Source organism: Anolis sagrei, chromosome 11 (assembly GCF_037176765.1).
Source record: "Anolis sagrei isolate rAnoSag1 chromosome 11, rAnoSag1.mat, whole genome shotgun sequence".
Classification (NCBI taxonomy): domain Eukaryota; kingdom Metazoa; phylum Chordata; class Lepidosauria; order Squamata; family Dactyloidae; genus Anolis; species Anolis sagrei.
In genome coordinates, this window is record NC_090031.1 from 18240272 (window position 1) to 18253038 (window position 12767).

At 41.5% G+C, this 12767-nt stretch overlaps 1 protein-coding gene across 1 annotated transcript in view; it reads right to left on the reverse strand.

The window, feature by feature from the left end:
- The window catches only part of DDX31 (DEAD-box helicase 31), a 72274-nt gene that overhangs the window by 35804 nt on the left and 23703 nt on the right, over positions 1-12767 (reverse strand). The window contains exons 13-14 of the mRNA XM_067471981.1: positions 11431-11586; positions 4696-4755 (exon numbers count right to left, since the gene is read on the reverse strand). Coding sequence (XP_067328082.1) covers positions 4696-4755; positions 11431-11586 — 216 coding nt within the window. The remainder of the gene's footprint in view (positions 1-4695; positions 4756-11430; positions 11587-12767) is intronic.

Genomic DNA, 12767 nt, shown 5'->3' on the forward strand with positions numbered 1-12767 from the left:
CCCCGTCCAACTCTAGGATCCTAGGATTCTATAATAACAATAGTGATAATGATAAAGCAGAGGATGGGTGAGCATCTGTTGGGAGGGATCAGATAGGGTCTTTCCCACATAAGGGCAGGACTGGGCTTGGGTCAGATGGCGTTTGGAGGTCCCGTCCAACTCTAGGATCCTAGGATTCTATAATAACAATAGTGATAATGATAAAGCAGAGGCTGGGTGGGCATCTGTTGGGAGGGATCAGATGGGGTCTTTCCCACATAAGGACAGGACTGGGCTTGGGTCAGATGGCGTTTGGAGGTCCCGTCCAACTCTAGGATCCTAGGATTCTATAATAACAATAGTGATAATGATAAAGCAGAGGCTGGGTGGCCATCTGTTGGGAGGGATCAGATGGGGTCTTTCCCACATAAGGACAGGACTGGGCTTGGGTCAGATGGCGTTTGGAGGTCCCGTCCAACTCTAGGATCCTACGATTCTATAATAACAATAGTGATAATGATAAAGCAGAGGATGGGTGGCCATCTGTTGGGAGGGATCGGATGGTGCTGCCCTTTATGGAAGAAGGGGGTTGGACTAAGCCTTTGGGGAACCCTTCCAATTGTATGATTCTATGATGATGATGATGATGATGATGATGATGGAGAGGTTGGGTGCCCCTCTGTTGGGAGGGATCGGATGGTGCTGCCCTTTATGGAAGAAGGGGGTTGGACTAAATAGCCTTTGGGAGGCCCTTCCAACCGTAGGATCTTGTTGTTGTTGATGTTATTATGTCCTGCCTAAGGCCTGGACGGGGGTTGGGCCGGATGGCCTTTGGGGGTCCCTTGCAAACCTTATGGCTTTGCTTCCTGACATTCGAGGGGAAGCTGCCTTTCGAAAGCAAGCCGCAATTGGCAGGCACTGGCAGCCTGGCCGGCCTTTGCTGTGCTCGGTGCAGATGGAAGGCGGCGCAGCGAGTGCCAGGCTGTCAGTTGGATTAAAACGACTCATTTATTTGCAAAGCAGGCGCCGCATCCTCTCCTCCTTCGCACCTTCCTCCTCCTCTCCTGCCAAGAGTCATTACCGGGAAAGAGGGACAGCTTGGGCCGCGGGACGGGGCCAAGCGCCGGGCCAGGAAAGTGGCAGCGCGCATTAGCCCGACCGAGCCGGACACGCGGAAGGAGAAGGTGGAGGGAGCGGCCGGTGCCAACTCCCCCCTTGAGAGTAGGGGACGGTGATGCACACAGAAACTTTGCTCAAGGAGAAAGAGCGGGAGAAGGAGGACCCCAAGGGACTGGCCTTTGCCTTCCTCCACTGCTGAACGGCTTTCACAGTCAGGAAGTTCTTCCTCATGTTCAGATGGAATCTCCTCTCTTGTAGTTCCGCATCCTAGTCTCCAAGGAAGCAGAAAACAAGCTTGCTCCCTCCTCCCTGTGGCTTCCTCTCACATATTTATACATGGCTATCATATCCCCTCTCAGCCTTCTCTTCTTCAGGCTAAACATGCCCAGCTCCTTAAGCCGCTCCTCATAGGGCTTGTTCTCCAGACCCTTGATCATTTTAGTCGCCCTCCTCTGGAGACATTCCAGCTTGTCAATATCTCTCTTGAATTGTGGTGCCCAGAATTGGACACAATATTCCAGGTGTGGTCTAACCAAAGTTGGGAGAGACCTTGTGGACCATCCAAGAAGTAGGAAAATTGCATTCAAAGCACCCCCAACAGATGGCCACTCAGCCTCTGTTTCAAAGCCTCCAAAGAAGGAGCCTCCACCACACTTCGGGGCAGAGAGTTCCACTGCTGAACTGCTCTCACAGTCAGGAATTTCTTTCTAATGTTCAGGTGAAATCTCCTTTCCTGTAATTTGAAGCCATTGCTCCATTGCGTCCTAGTCTCCAGGGCAGCCGAAAACAACCTTGCTCCCTCCTCCTGACCTTCTTTTCTTTCTTTCTTCCCTCCTCCTTCTAGATAATCATTATTTTTAAGCAGAGGCTGGATAGCCATCTATTAGGAGGGGTCAGATGGTGTCTTCCCTTATTGCGGAAGGGGCTGGATGACCCTTGGGATCCCTTCCAACTCTAGGATACTATAGTTGCAATATTATTATTATTATTATTATTATTATTATTAAGCAGAGGCTGGATGGTCCTCTGTTGGGAGGGAATTTATGGCGCCTCCCTTGACAGCAGACTTCGATAGCCCTTACGGTCTCTCCTAACTCTAGGTTTGTATATGATGATGATGGCCATCTGTCAGGAGGGATCAGATATTAATAACCTTCCAACAGTAGGATTCTATGGTTGTATTATTATGATTGCAGAGACTAGGTGGCCATCTGTCGGGAGGGATCGAATGGTGCCTCCCTTTATGGCAGAAAGGGATTGGGCTGGATAGCGTTTGGAGAACCCTTCCAACTCTAGGATTATATTATTATTATTATTATTATTATTATTATTATTATTATTATGGAGAGGCTGGATGCCCCTCTGTCGGGAGGGATCGGATTGTGCTTTTCCTTTGCAGCAGGAGGGGTGTTGGACTAGATAGCCTTTAGGGAACCCTTCCACCTTTAGGATTCTATTATTATTATTATTATTATTATTACTATTACTATTACTGAGAAGCTGGATGCCTCTCTGTCGGGATGGGATTGTGCTTTTCCTTTACAGCTGAAGGACTAGATAACCATTGGGGAAGCCTTCCAACTCTAGGATTCTATTATTATTATTATTATTAGTAGTAGTAGTATTACTGAGAGGCTGGATGCCTCTCTGTCATGAGAGATCAGATTGTGCTTTCCCTTTACAGCAGAAGGGGGGTGTTGGACTAGATAGCCATTGGGGAAGCCTTCCAATTCTAGGATTCTATTATTATTATTATTATTATTATTATTATTATTATTAGTATTAAGAGGCTGGATGCCCAGACTAGGCTGGACTAGATAGCCATTGGGGAAGCCTTCCAACTCTAGGATTCTATTATTATTATTATTATTAGTATTATTATTATTATTAGTATTAAGAGGCTGGATGCCCAGACTAGGCTGGACTAGATAGCCATTGGGGAAGCCTTCCAACTCTAGGATTCTATTATTATTATTATTATTATTATTAGTATTATTATTATTATTAGTATTAAGAGGCTGGATGCCCAGACTAGGCTGGACTAGATAGCCATTGGGGAAGCCTTCCAACTCTAGGATTCTATTATTATTATTATTATTAGTATTAAGAGGCTGGATGCCCAGACTAGGCTGGACTAGATAGCCATTGGGGAAGCCTTCCAACTCTAGGATTCTATTATTATTATTATTATTATTACTATTACTATTACTATTACTGAGAACCTGGATGCCTCTCTGTCGGGAGTGATCGGATTGTGCTTTTTCATTACAGCAGAAGGGGTGTTGGACTAGATAGCCATTGGGGAACCCTTCCAACTCTAGGATGCTATTATTATTATTATTATTATTATTATTATTATTATTATAATTACTGAGAGGCTGGATGCCTCTCTGTTGGGAGGGATCGGATTGTGCTTTCCCTTTACAGCAGAAGAGGGGTGTTGGACTAGATAGCCATTGGGGAACCCTTCCAACTCTAGGATTCTATTATTATTATTATTATTATTATTAAGAGGCTGGATGCCCAGACTAGGCTGGACTAGATAACCATTGGGGAAGCCTTCCAACTCTAGGATTCTATTATTATTATTATTATTATTATTATTATTATTATTACTATTACTGAGAGGCTGGATGCCCCTCTGTCAGGAGAGATCGGATTGTGCTTTCCCTTTACAGTAGAAGGGCGTTGTTATACTATATAGCCATTGGGTAACCCTTCCAACTCTAGGATTCTATTGTTATTATTACTATTATTATTATTATTATTATTATTACTATTACTGAGAACCTGGATGCCTCTCTGTTGGGAGGGATCGGATTGTGCTTTCCCTTTACAGCAGAAGAGGAGTGTTGAACTAGATAGCCATTGGGGAACCCTTCCAACTCTAGGATTCTATTATTATTATTATTACTATTACTGAGAGGCTGGATGCATCTCTGTCGGGAGGGATCGGATTGTGCTTTTCCTCTACAGCAGAAGGGGGGTTGGACTAGACAGCCTTTCGGAGAATCCTTCCAACTGTAGGATTCTATTATTATTATTATTATTATTATTATTATTATTATTACTATTATTGAGAGGCTGGATGTTCCTCTGTCGGGAGGGATCGGATTGTGCTTTTCCATTACAGCAGAAGGGGTGTTGGACTAGATAGACTTTGGGGAACCCTTCCAATTGTATGATTCTATGATGATGATGATGATAATGATGGAGAGGTTGGGTGCCCCTCTGTTGGGAGGGATTGGATTGTCAGCCTGGACGGCCTTTTGCGTGGAGAGGGGAGGGCGGTCATCCAGCGCTTCTCAGCTCTAATGCCTCCTGATGGCTGTAATTTACACCGCCTGCAACCGGACGACAGCTGCTGTTGCTTCTGCTGCGAAGAAGAGCGAGCAAATTGTGCAGCCAGGCAGGAAGGAGCCGGAGAGAGAGGAGAGGCCAGGCCTCAGAGGGAGAGAACGACCAAAGCCTTCCTTGCGCACCAGCAAAAAGGCCTCAGTCACTGAAGTGCCCGGCCCTGAACTCAGGACCCTCAAAGGGTGGGTGGGTTTTGGGACCGTTTGCATTTGGTCGCAAGCAGGACGTTCGGGGACTTACGGTGCAGAGCAGAACACCACTCTCCAAACTCAGGAAGTCCTGGAAGACCGACGTCCTCTCCTGGAAGGAGGAGAACAAGAATCAATAACAACAAACAGTTCATTTATTAGCTACCTTTACATTTGTCTCAAGGCAAACTCATCAATAATAGTAGTAGTAATAATAATAATAATAATAATAATAATAATAATAATAATATCTTTATTAGCTACGTCTTCTTGTGGCTCAAGGTGGGCACATGGTTGATGATGATTATGATTATCAACAACAACAACAGTTTATTTATTAGCCACCTCTACGTTTGTCTCAAGGCAAACTCATCAATAATAATAATAATAATAATCATCATCATCATCATCATAATTTCTTTACCAGACACGTCTTCTTTTGGCTCAAGGTCGACACATTGTTTATTATAATTATAATAATAATAATAATAATAATAATAATTATTATTATTATCATCATCATAATCATCATCAACAACAACAGTTTATTTATTAGCCACCTCTACGTTTGTTTCAAGGCAAACTCATCAATAATAATAATTTCTTTATTAGCCACATCTTCTTGTGGCTCAAGGTGGACACATTGTTTATTTTTATCATCATCACCATCATCATCATCACCACCACCATCATCATCATCTTCATCATCATCATCACCATCATCAACAACAACAACAACAGTTTATTTATTAGCCACCTCTACGTTTGTTTCAAGGCAAACTAATCAATAATAATAATCATAATAATTTCTTTACTAGCCACATCTTCTTTTGGCTCGAGGTGAGCAAATGGCTGTTTATTATTATTATTATTATCATCATAATCATAATAATCAACAACAGTTGATTTATTAGCCACCTCTACGTTTTTTTCAAGGCATAATAAAGAAAATATGATGATGATGATGATAATAATAATAATAATAATATTTTCTTTATTAGCCACATCTTCTTTTGGTTCAAGGTGGGCACATGGTTGTATTATTATTACTATTATCATCAGCATCAATAACAGTTCACTTATAAGCGACCTCTATGTTTGTCTCAAGGCAAGCTCACTGTTGTTAACAATTATTATTATTATTATTATTATTATTATTATTAATGCCTCTAGAACATGGCCACATAGCCCGAAAAAACCTATAACAACCCAGTGATTCCGGCCATGAAAGCCTTCGACAATACATTATTATTATTATTGTTTACCTCTCCTTTCAGATCAAGGTGACACAAAACAAATAATAACAATGATGATAATATTTTTTATTGATTACCCGCCTCTCCTTTTGGATCTTATTATTATTTACTTGCCTCTCTTTCAGCTCAAGGCAGGATCCAAAATAATAATAGTAATACATTCCCATTTAATTCCCGCCTTCCCTTTCAGATCTCAAGGCGGCGGCGGGGGCGCAACAGTGTTCAATAGATCCATAAGGTCTCATATTAAAACTTAGCTACAACGCAACCAGAAAAGCATATATGAAAACATATTAAAACGGGACGCCGCAGAGAGATTGCCGAGCAGCAAAGGTGACCCAAGGCTTTTAATTTTGATTTTCATCTGTTTCAAACCGAGTCCCTGGAAGCCGCTCGCTTCCGGAGGCCAAGAAATGCCAATGAAATATGACTTGCGCTTGCCTTATTTGTTTTGTTTTCCCCTCCCCGCAGTTATTGACACTGCAAACTCCTTGGAATAAGAATCAGGCTTTGGAAATAGCCAATGTACTACAACTCCCATCAATGGGGCCAATAGACCTATAGGGAGTTGAGATGGCAGACCTTGCACTGAATGGGATAGATGGCCTCTGGGAGCCCCTTTCCAACTCTATAGTCAGGGAAGAAATAGAATTATTATTATTATTATTATTATTATTACCTTATTATTATTTAATTGAATGTTCACCAAATATCAGGTATTTTTATTTGTCGTGTCAGAGCAACCAATCCATTATATTACATTTCTAACAGAACAAAGCAAACAAACAGACAAAATACAAAACTTGTGAGTTTGGTAGTTGATTCAATGTCCTTTGACCAGTATCTGGCCACTTGGAGTGCTTCTGGTGTTGCCGCAAGAAGGTCCTCCATTGTGCATGTGGCAGGGCTCAGGGTGCATTGCAGCAGGTGGTCAGTGGTTTGCTCTTCTCCGCACTCTCATGTCGAGGATTCCACTTTGTAGCCCCATTTCTTGAGGTTGGCTCTGCATCTCATGGTGCCAGAGCGCAGTCTGTTCAGTGCCTTCCAAGTCCCCCAGTTTTCTGTGTGCCCAGGGGGGAGTCTCTCATTTGGTATCAGCCATTGGTTGAGGTGCTGGATTTGAGCCTGCCACTTTTGGACTCTCGCTTGCTGAGGTGTTCCAGCGAGTGTCTCTGTAGATCTTAGAAAACTATTTCTAGATTTAAGTCGTTGGTGTGCTGGCTGATACCCAAACAGATGTCTCTGTCTTGGTCCTTTCACTATTGGCTGCTACTTCCCGGCGGATGTCAGGTGGTGCAATACCGGCTAAACAGTGTAATTTCTCCAGTGGTGTAGGGCGCAGACACCCCGTGATAATGCGGCATGTCTCATTAAGAGCCACATCCACTGTTTTAGTGTGGTGAGATGTGTTCCACACTGGGCATGCGTACTCAGCAGCAGAGAAGCACCGCGCAAGGGCAGATGTCTTCACTGTATCTGGTTGTGATCCCCAGGTTGTGCCAGTCAGCTTTCATATGATATTGTTTCTGGCACCCACTTTTTGCTTGATGTTCAGGCAGTGCTTCTTGTAGGTCAGAGCACGGTCCAGAGTGACTCCCAGGTATTTGGGTGCACTGCAATGCTCCAGTGGGATTCCTTCCCAGGTGATCTTCAGAGCTCGGGATGCTTCTCTGTTCTTCAGATGAAAGGCACATGTCTGTGTTTTAGATGGGTTAGCTGGTTTTCCCTGTAATAGGCAGTAAGAGCACCTAGAGCTTCGGAGAGCTTCTGTTCTACCGCCTCAAAGCTCCCTGCTTGAGCAGTGATGACACGATCATCAGCATAGATGAAACTCTCTGTCCCTTCTGGCAGTGGCTGGTCATTTGTGTAGATGTTGAACATGGATGGAGCAAGCACGCTCCCCTGAGGCAGGCCGTTCTTCTGTTTCTGCCATCTGCTTCTCTGGCCCTGGCACTCAACAAAGAAGCTCCTGTTTTGTAGCAGGTTTCCTATGAGGCGGGTGAGGTGGTCGTCCTTTGTGATATTCTACATTTTTCTCAGGAGGAGGCGGTGGTTCACAGTATCATAGGCTGCTGACAGGTCTATGAAGACAGCTCCTGTGATCTGCTGCCTTTCAAAGCCATCTTCTATGTGCTGAGTCAGGTTCAACACTTGCGATGTGCAGCTTTTGCCTTTTCTGAAGCCAGCTTGCTATGGGATCAGACAGGGGTCTATCAGGTGACATCCATGTTCAATGCTCAAATACATCATAAAACAGTTAAAAACAATTTTAAAAGTAGCATACAGTTAATATAAATCAATAAAACATCTCATTCACGTCTCAGAGTTAAGATCGAAATCCAGTATCAGATGACCATGTTTTTCCCAACTCTATAGCCACAAGGAGCTGGGAAATAATAATAATAATATATATTATTCAAACTACAAGAGAGGAGATTCCATCTGCACATTAGGAAGAACTTCCTGACTGTGAGAGCTGTTCAGCAGTGGAACTCTCTGCCCCGGAGTGTGGTGGAAGCTCCTTCTTTGGAAGCTTTTAAACAGAGGCTGGATGGCCATCTGTCAGGGGTGCTCTGAATACAATATTCCTGCTTCTTGGCAGGGGGTTGGACTGGATGGCCCATGAGGTCTCTTCCAACTCTTTGAATCTATGATTCTATGATTATTATATTAATATTAATAATAATAATAATAATAATTTAATGGAAAGACCAGCAAGTGTCATATGACCTCCGTGTTATTTTTCCAACTCTAGAGCCACAAGGAGAGGTAATAATAATAATAATAATAATATATTATTATTTTTATTATTATTATTAATATTTAATTGAAAGACCTCTGTGTTACTTTTCCAACCCTAGAGCCACAAGGAGAGGTGGGAAATAATAATAATAATAATAATATATTATTATTATTATTATTATTATTATTATTTAATTGAAAGACCAGCAAGTATCATATGACCTCTGTATTATTTTCCCAACTCTACAGCCACAAGGAGCTGGGAAATAATAATATATTATTATTTTATATTATTATTATTATTAATAATAATAATAATAATTTAATGGAAAGACCAGCAAGTATCATATGACTTCCATGTTATTTTCCAACTCTAGAGCCACAAGGAGAGGTGGGATATTATTATTATTATTATTATTATTATTATTAGTAATAATTTAATTGAAAGACCAGCAAGTATCAGGCAACCTCCATATTTTTCCAATATTATAGATGCAAGGAGAGGCGGGTAAGACATAAAATACTACTAGTACTACTACTCTTATTATTATTATTAGTAGTAGTAGTAGTAGAAATTTACTTGAAAGACTCACAAGTTGCATAATTTTCCTATATTATATCTGCAAGGAGGGTAAGAAATAGTTATTGTTGTTGTTGCTGTTGTTGTTGTTGCTGTTGTTGTTGTTGTTGTTATTATTATTATTATTATTATTATTATTATTATTATTATTATTTTGAAAGACCAGCAAGTCTCAGACGACCTCTGTGTTATTTTTCCAATTCCAGAGCTGAAAGGGGAGGCATTAACGCCCCATTAACGCTCTCGATTTGCAGGCGCTAATGACCTGCTGGGAATGGAAACCTTCCCGGAGCGGAGCCTCCACAGCTGCTCCAAAGTAACAAAATGGCAAATATTCAATGCCCAGAACAAATAAATAACAAATCAAAACAATGAATAAGACAATCCTAATATAGAACTATAAAACAACTGAAAAAGAACCAAAAATTAAACATAAATAGACATGACATAGCACAATTAAACAAATAATTAAATAATTTTTTAAAAAAATGAAATATATTGCACTTTATGGCTTATATATTAATATAAGGCTGATATATTAATATAATAGATCATAGTATTAATATATTACTGATGTTGTGCTATGCTAATAATATAATGCTGTTTTGCTGTTGTAATTTTTGAGTTTTTTAATACTGGTAGCCAGATTATGTTCATTTTCATGGTTTCTTCCTTTCTGTTGAAATTACAACAGCAAAACAACACAGAGTAAACAATCAGGCACATCAAATCACTCTCAACGAAAGATTCCCCCCAGGCACTTCCAAGACATTAAATGCTAATCAAGGTGGTCAGTTGAAACATTCACACCTAGCTCCAACAGACAAAAGTCCTTTGCCCCACCCTGGTCATTCCACAGATATATAAACCCATTTTCCTACTTCCAACAGACCTCACTACCTCTGAGGATGCTTGCCATAGATGCAGGCGAAACGTCAGGAGAAAATGCCTCTAGAACATGGCCATATAGCCCGGAAAAACCTACAACAACCCAGTGATTCCGGCCATGAAAGCCTTCGACAATACATACAATATAATAATTATATACTTCATATCACATGTAATATTACCAATAATATTACAGTATGGTGGTGTAGTACAATATAGTAATATATAATAATATTGTGCTGTGCTAATAATATAATATATTGTATTGAGTTCCCCTTTGGGGGGAGAAGGGCGGGGTATAAATATAGGAATCATAGAATCATAGAATCCTAGAGTTGGAAGAGACCTCATGGGCCATCCAGTCCAACCCCATTCTGCCAAGAAGCAGGAATATTGCATTCAAATCACCCCTGACAGATGGCCATCCAGCCTCTGTTTAAAAGCTTCCAAAGAAGGAGCCTCCACCACACTCCGGGGCAGAGAGTTCCACTGCTGAACGGCTCTCACAGTCAGGAAGTTCTTCCTAATGTTCAGATGGAATGTCCTCTCTTGTAGTTTGAAGCCATTGTTCCGCGTCCTAGTCTCCAAGGCAGCAGAAAACAAGCTCTCAACAAATCACTCTCCCTCCTCCCTGTGGCTTCCTCTCACATATTTATACATGGCTATCATATCTCCTCTCAGCCTTCTCTTCTTCAGGCTAAACATGCCCAGCTCCTTAAGCCGCTCCTCATAGGGCTTGTTCTCCAGACCCTTGATCATTTTAGTCGCCCTCCTCTGGACACATTCCAGCTTGTCAATATCTCTCTTGAATTGTGGTGCCCAGAATTGGACACAATATTCCAGATGTGGTCTAACCAAAGCAGAATAGAGGGGTGGCATCACTTCCCTAGATGTAGACACTATGCTCCTATTGATGCAGGCCAAAATCCCATTGGCTTCTTTTGTCGCCACATCACATTGTTGGCTCATGTTTAACTTGTTGTCCACGAGGACACCAAGATCTTTTTCAGACATACTGCTCTCGAGCCAGGCATTGTCCCCCATAAATAAATAAATAAATAAATAAATTTACATATAACTTGTAAGTCACTCTGAGTCCCCCTTTGGGGTGAGAAGGGTGGCATATAAATGTCGTTAATAAATAATATAAATATATATATAATAAAAATAAAACATAGTTCTATAATAATAACAACAACAATAATAATGCATTATTCTGAGTCCCCTGTGGGGTGAGAAGGGCAGAATATAAATACTGTAAATAATTCTATGATATAGTAATAATTCTGTGCAAGTTTTGTTCCCAGCAGGGCCAACTCACTTGCTGCGGCATGTCCCCGTGCAGAGGGAGGAAGCGTAGGCCGGGCGTAGGTGGGCTTGACCGCTCGGAGGCCAGGACCTTCCGGAAGAGACCGCAGTGGAAGTCCACTTGGTCGCAGCTGGAGAAGAAGACCACCACTTTCTGGCCCTGCTCAAACTGCAGGGAGAACAGAGGGTGGAAGAGCAGCGTTACTACAACAGACATATTTAAATAAATAAAAATATTATTATTATTATTATTATTATTATTATTATTAAGAGCAGCATTGTTACAACAGACACATATAAATATATTATATCTACCTATCCGAACGTATCTCGGCCTATCAGCCCACCAGGACCCTAAGATCTTCTGGGGAGGCCCTGCTCTCTATCCCGCCTGCTTCACAGGTGCGGCTGGCGGGAACGAGACACAGGGCCTTTTCTGTGGTGGCCCCTCGGCTGTGGAACGCCCTTCCCATGGAGGTAAGATCAGCCTCCTTGCTGATGGTATTCCGAAGAAGACTAAAAACTTGGATGTTCAAGCAGGCATTTGGCTAATTCGGTGCAATGAATGTGTTGATTACGGATTGGTAATATGGATGATGCAATTGGACCACGATTTTAGTTAGGAGATGTATTGGATTGTGATTTCGTGTAATATTGTGTATTATGTTTTTTATGGTTTTAATTGTATACTGTGCACTGTATATTTTGTTGTAAACCGCGTTGAGTCGCCAATTAGGCTGAGAAACAAGGACAGTAAATAAATAAATAAATATTATTATTATTATTATTATTAAGAGAAGCATTGGTACAACAGACATATCTAAATATATATATATATATATATATATATATATATATATATATTATTATTAATAATAATAATATTAAGAGCAGCATTGGGGCAACAGACATATGTCTGCTTTCTTTGAGAGGCGGGGCTTCCTGAGTTTAAAAAATAACTGCTGAGAGGCGGGGCTTCCTGGTTATCCTATATAAACCAGTGTCTGAACCCAAGGGGCAGCTGGGCTTTCCACAGAAGTACACTCAGTAACCTATACTTTCACCCCTGCATACAGACAACAACATCAAACACACACCAAGAGCATTAGCAACCTCCAGATGGAACAAACACGAAAACTTCCCATCTCATGCACTAGCTGTGGCATGTTCAGCTTTTTCACACTACAATTACTCAATTACATATGCCCCAAGTGTACACAGATCACTCGCATGGAACACAGGATACGACAACTCGAGGACCGTATTAAGACCCTTAAGGACATTCAGGAACTTGAGCTCTTCTTAGATACCACACACCACACTGGCCTAGACACGCAGCCCATATCACAC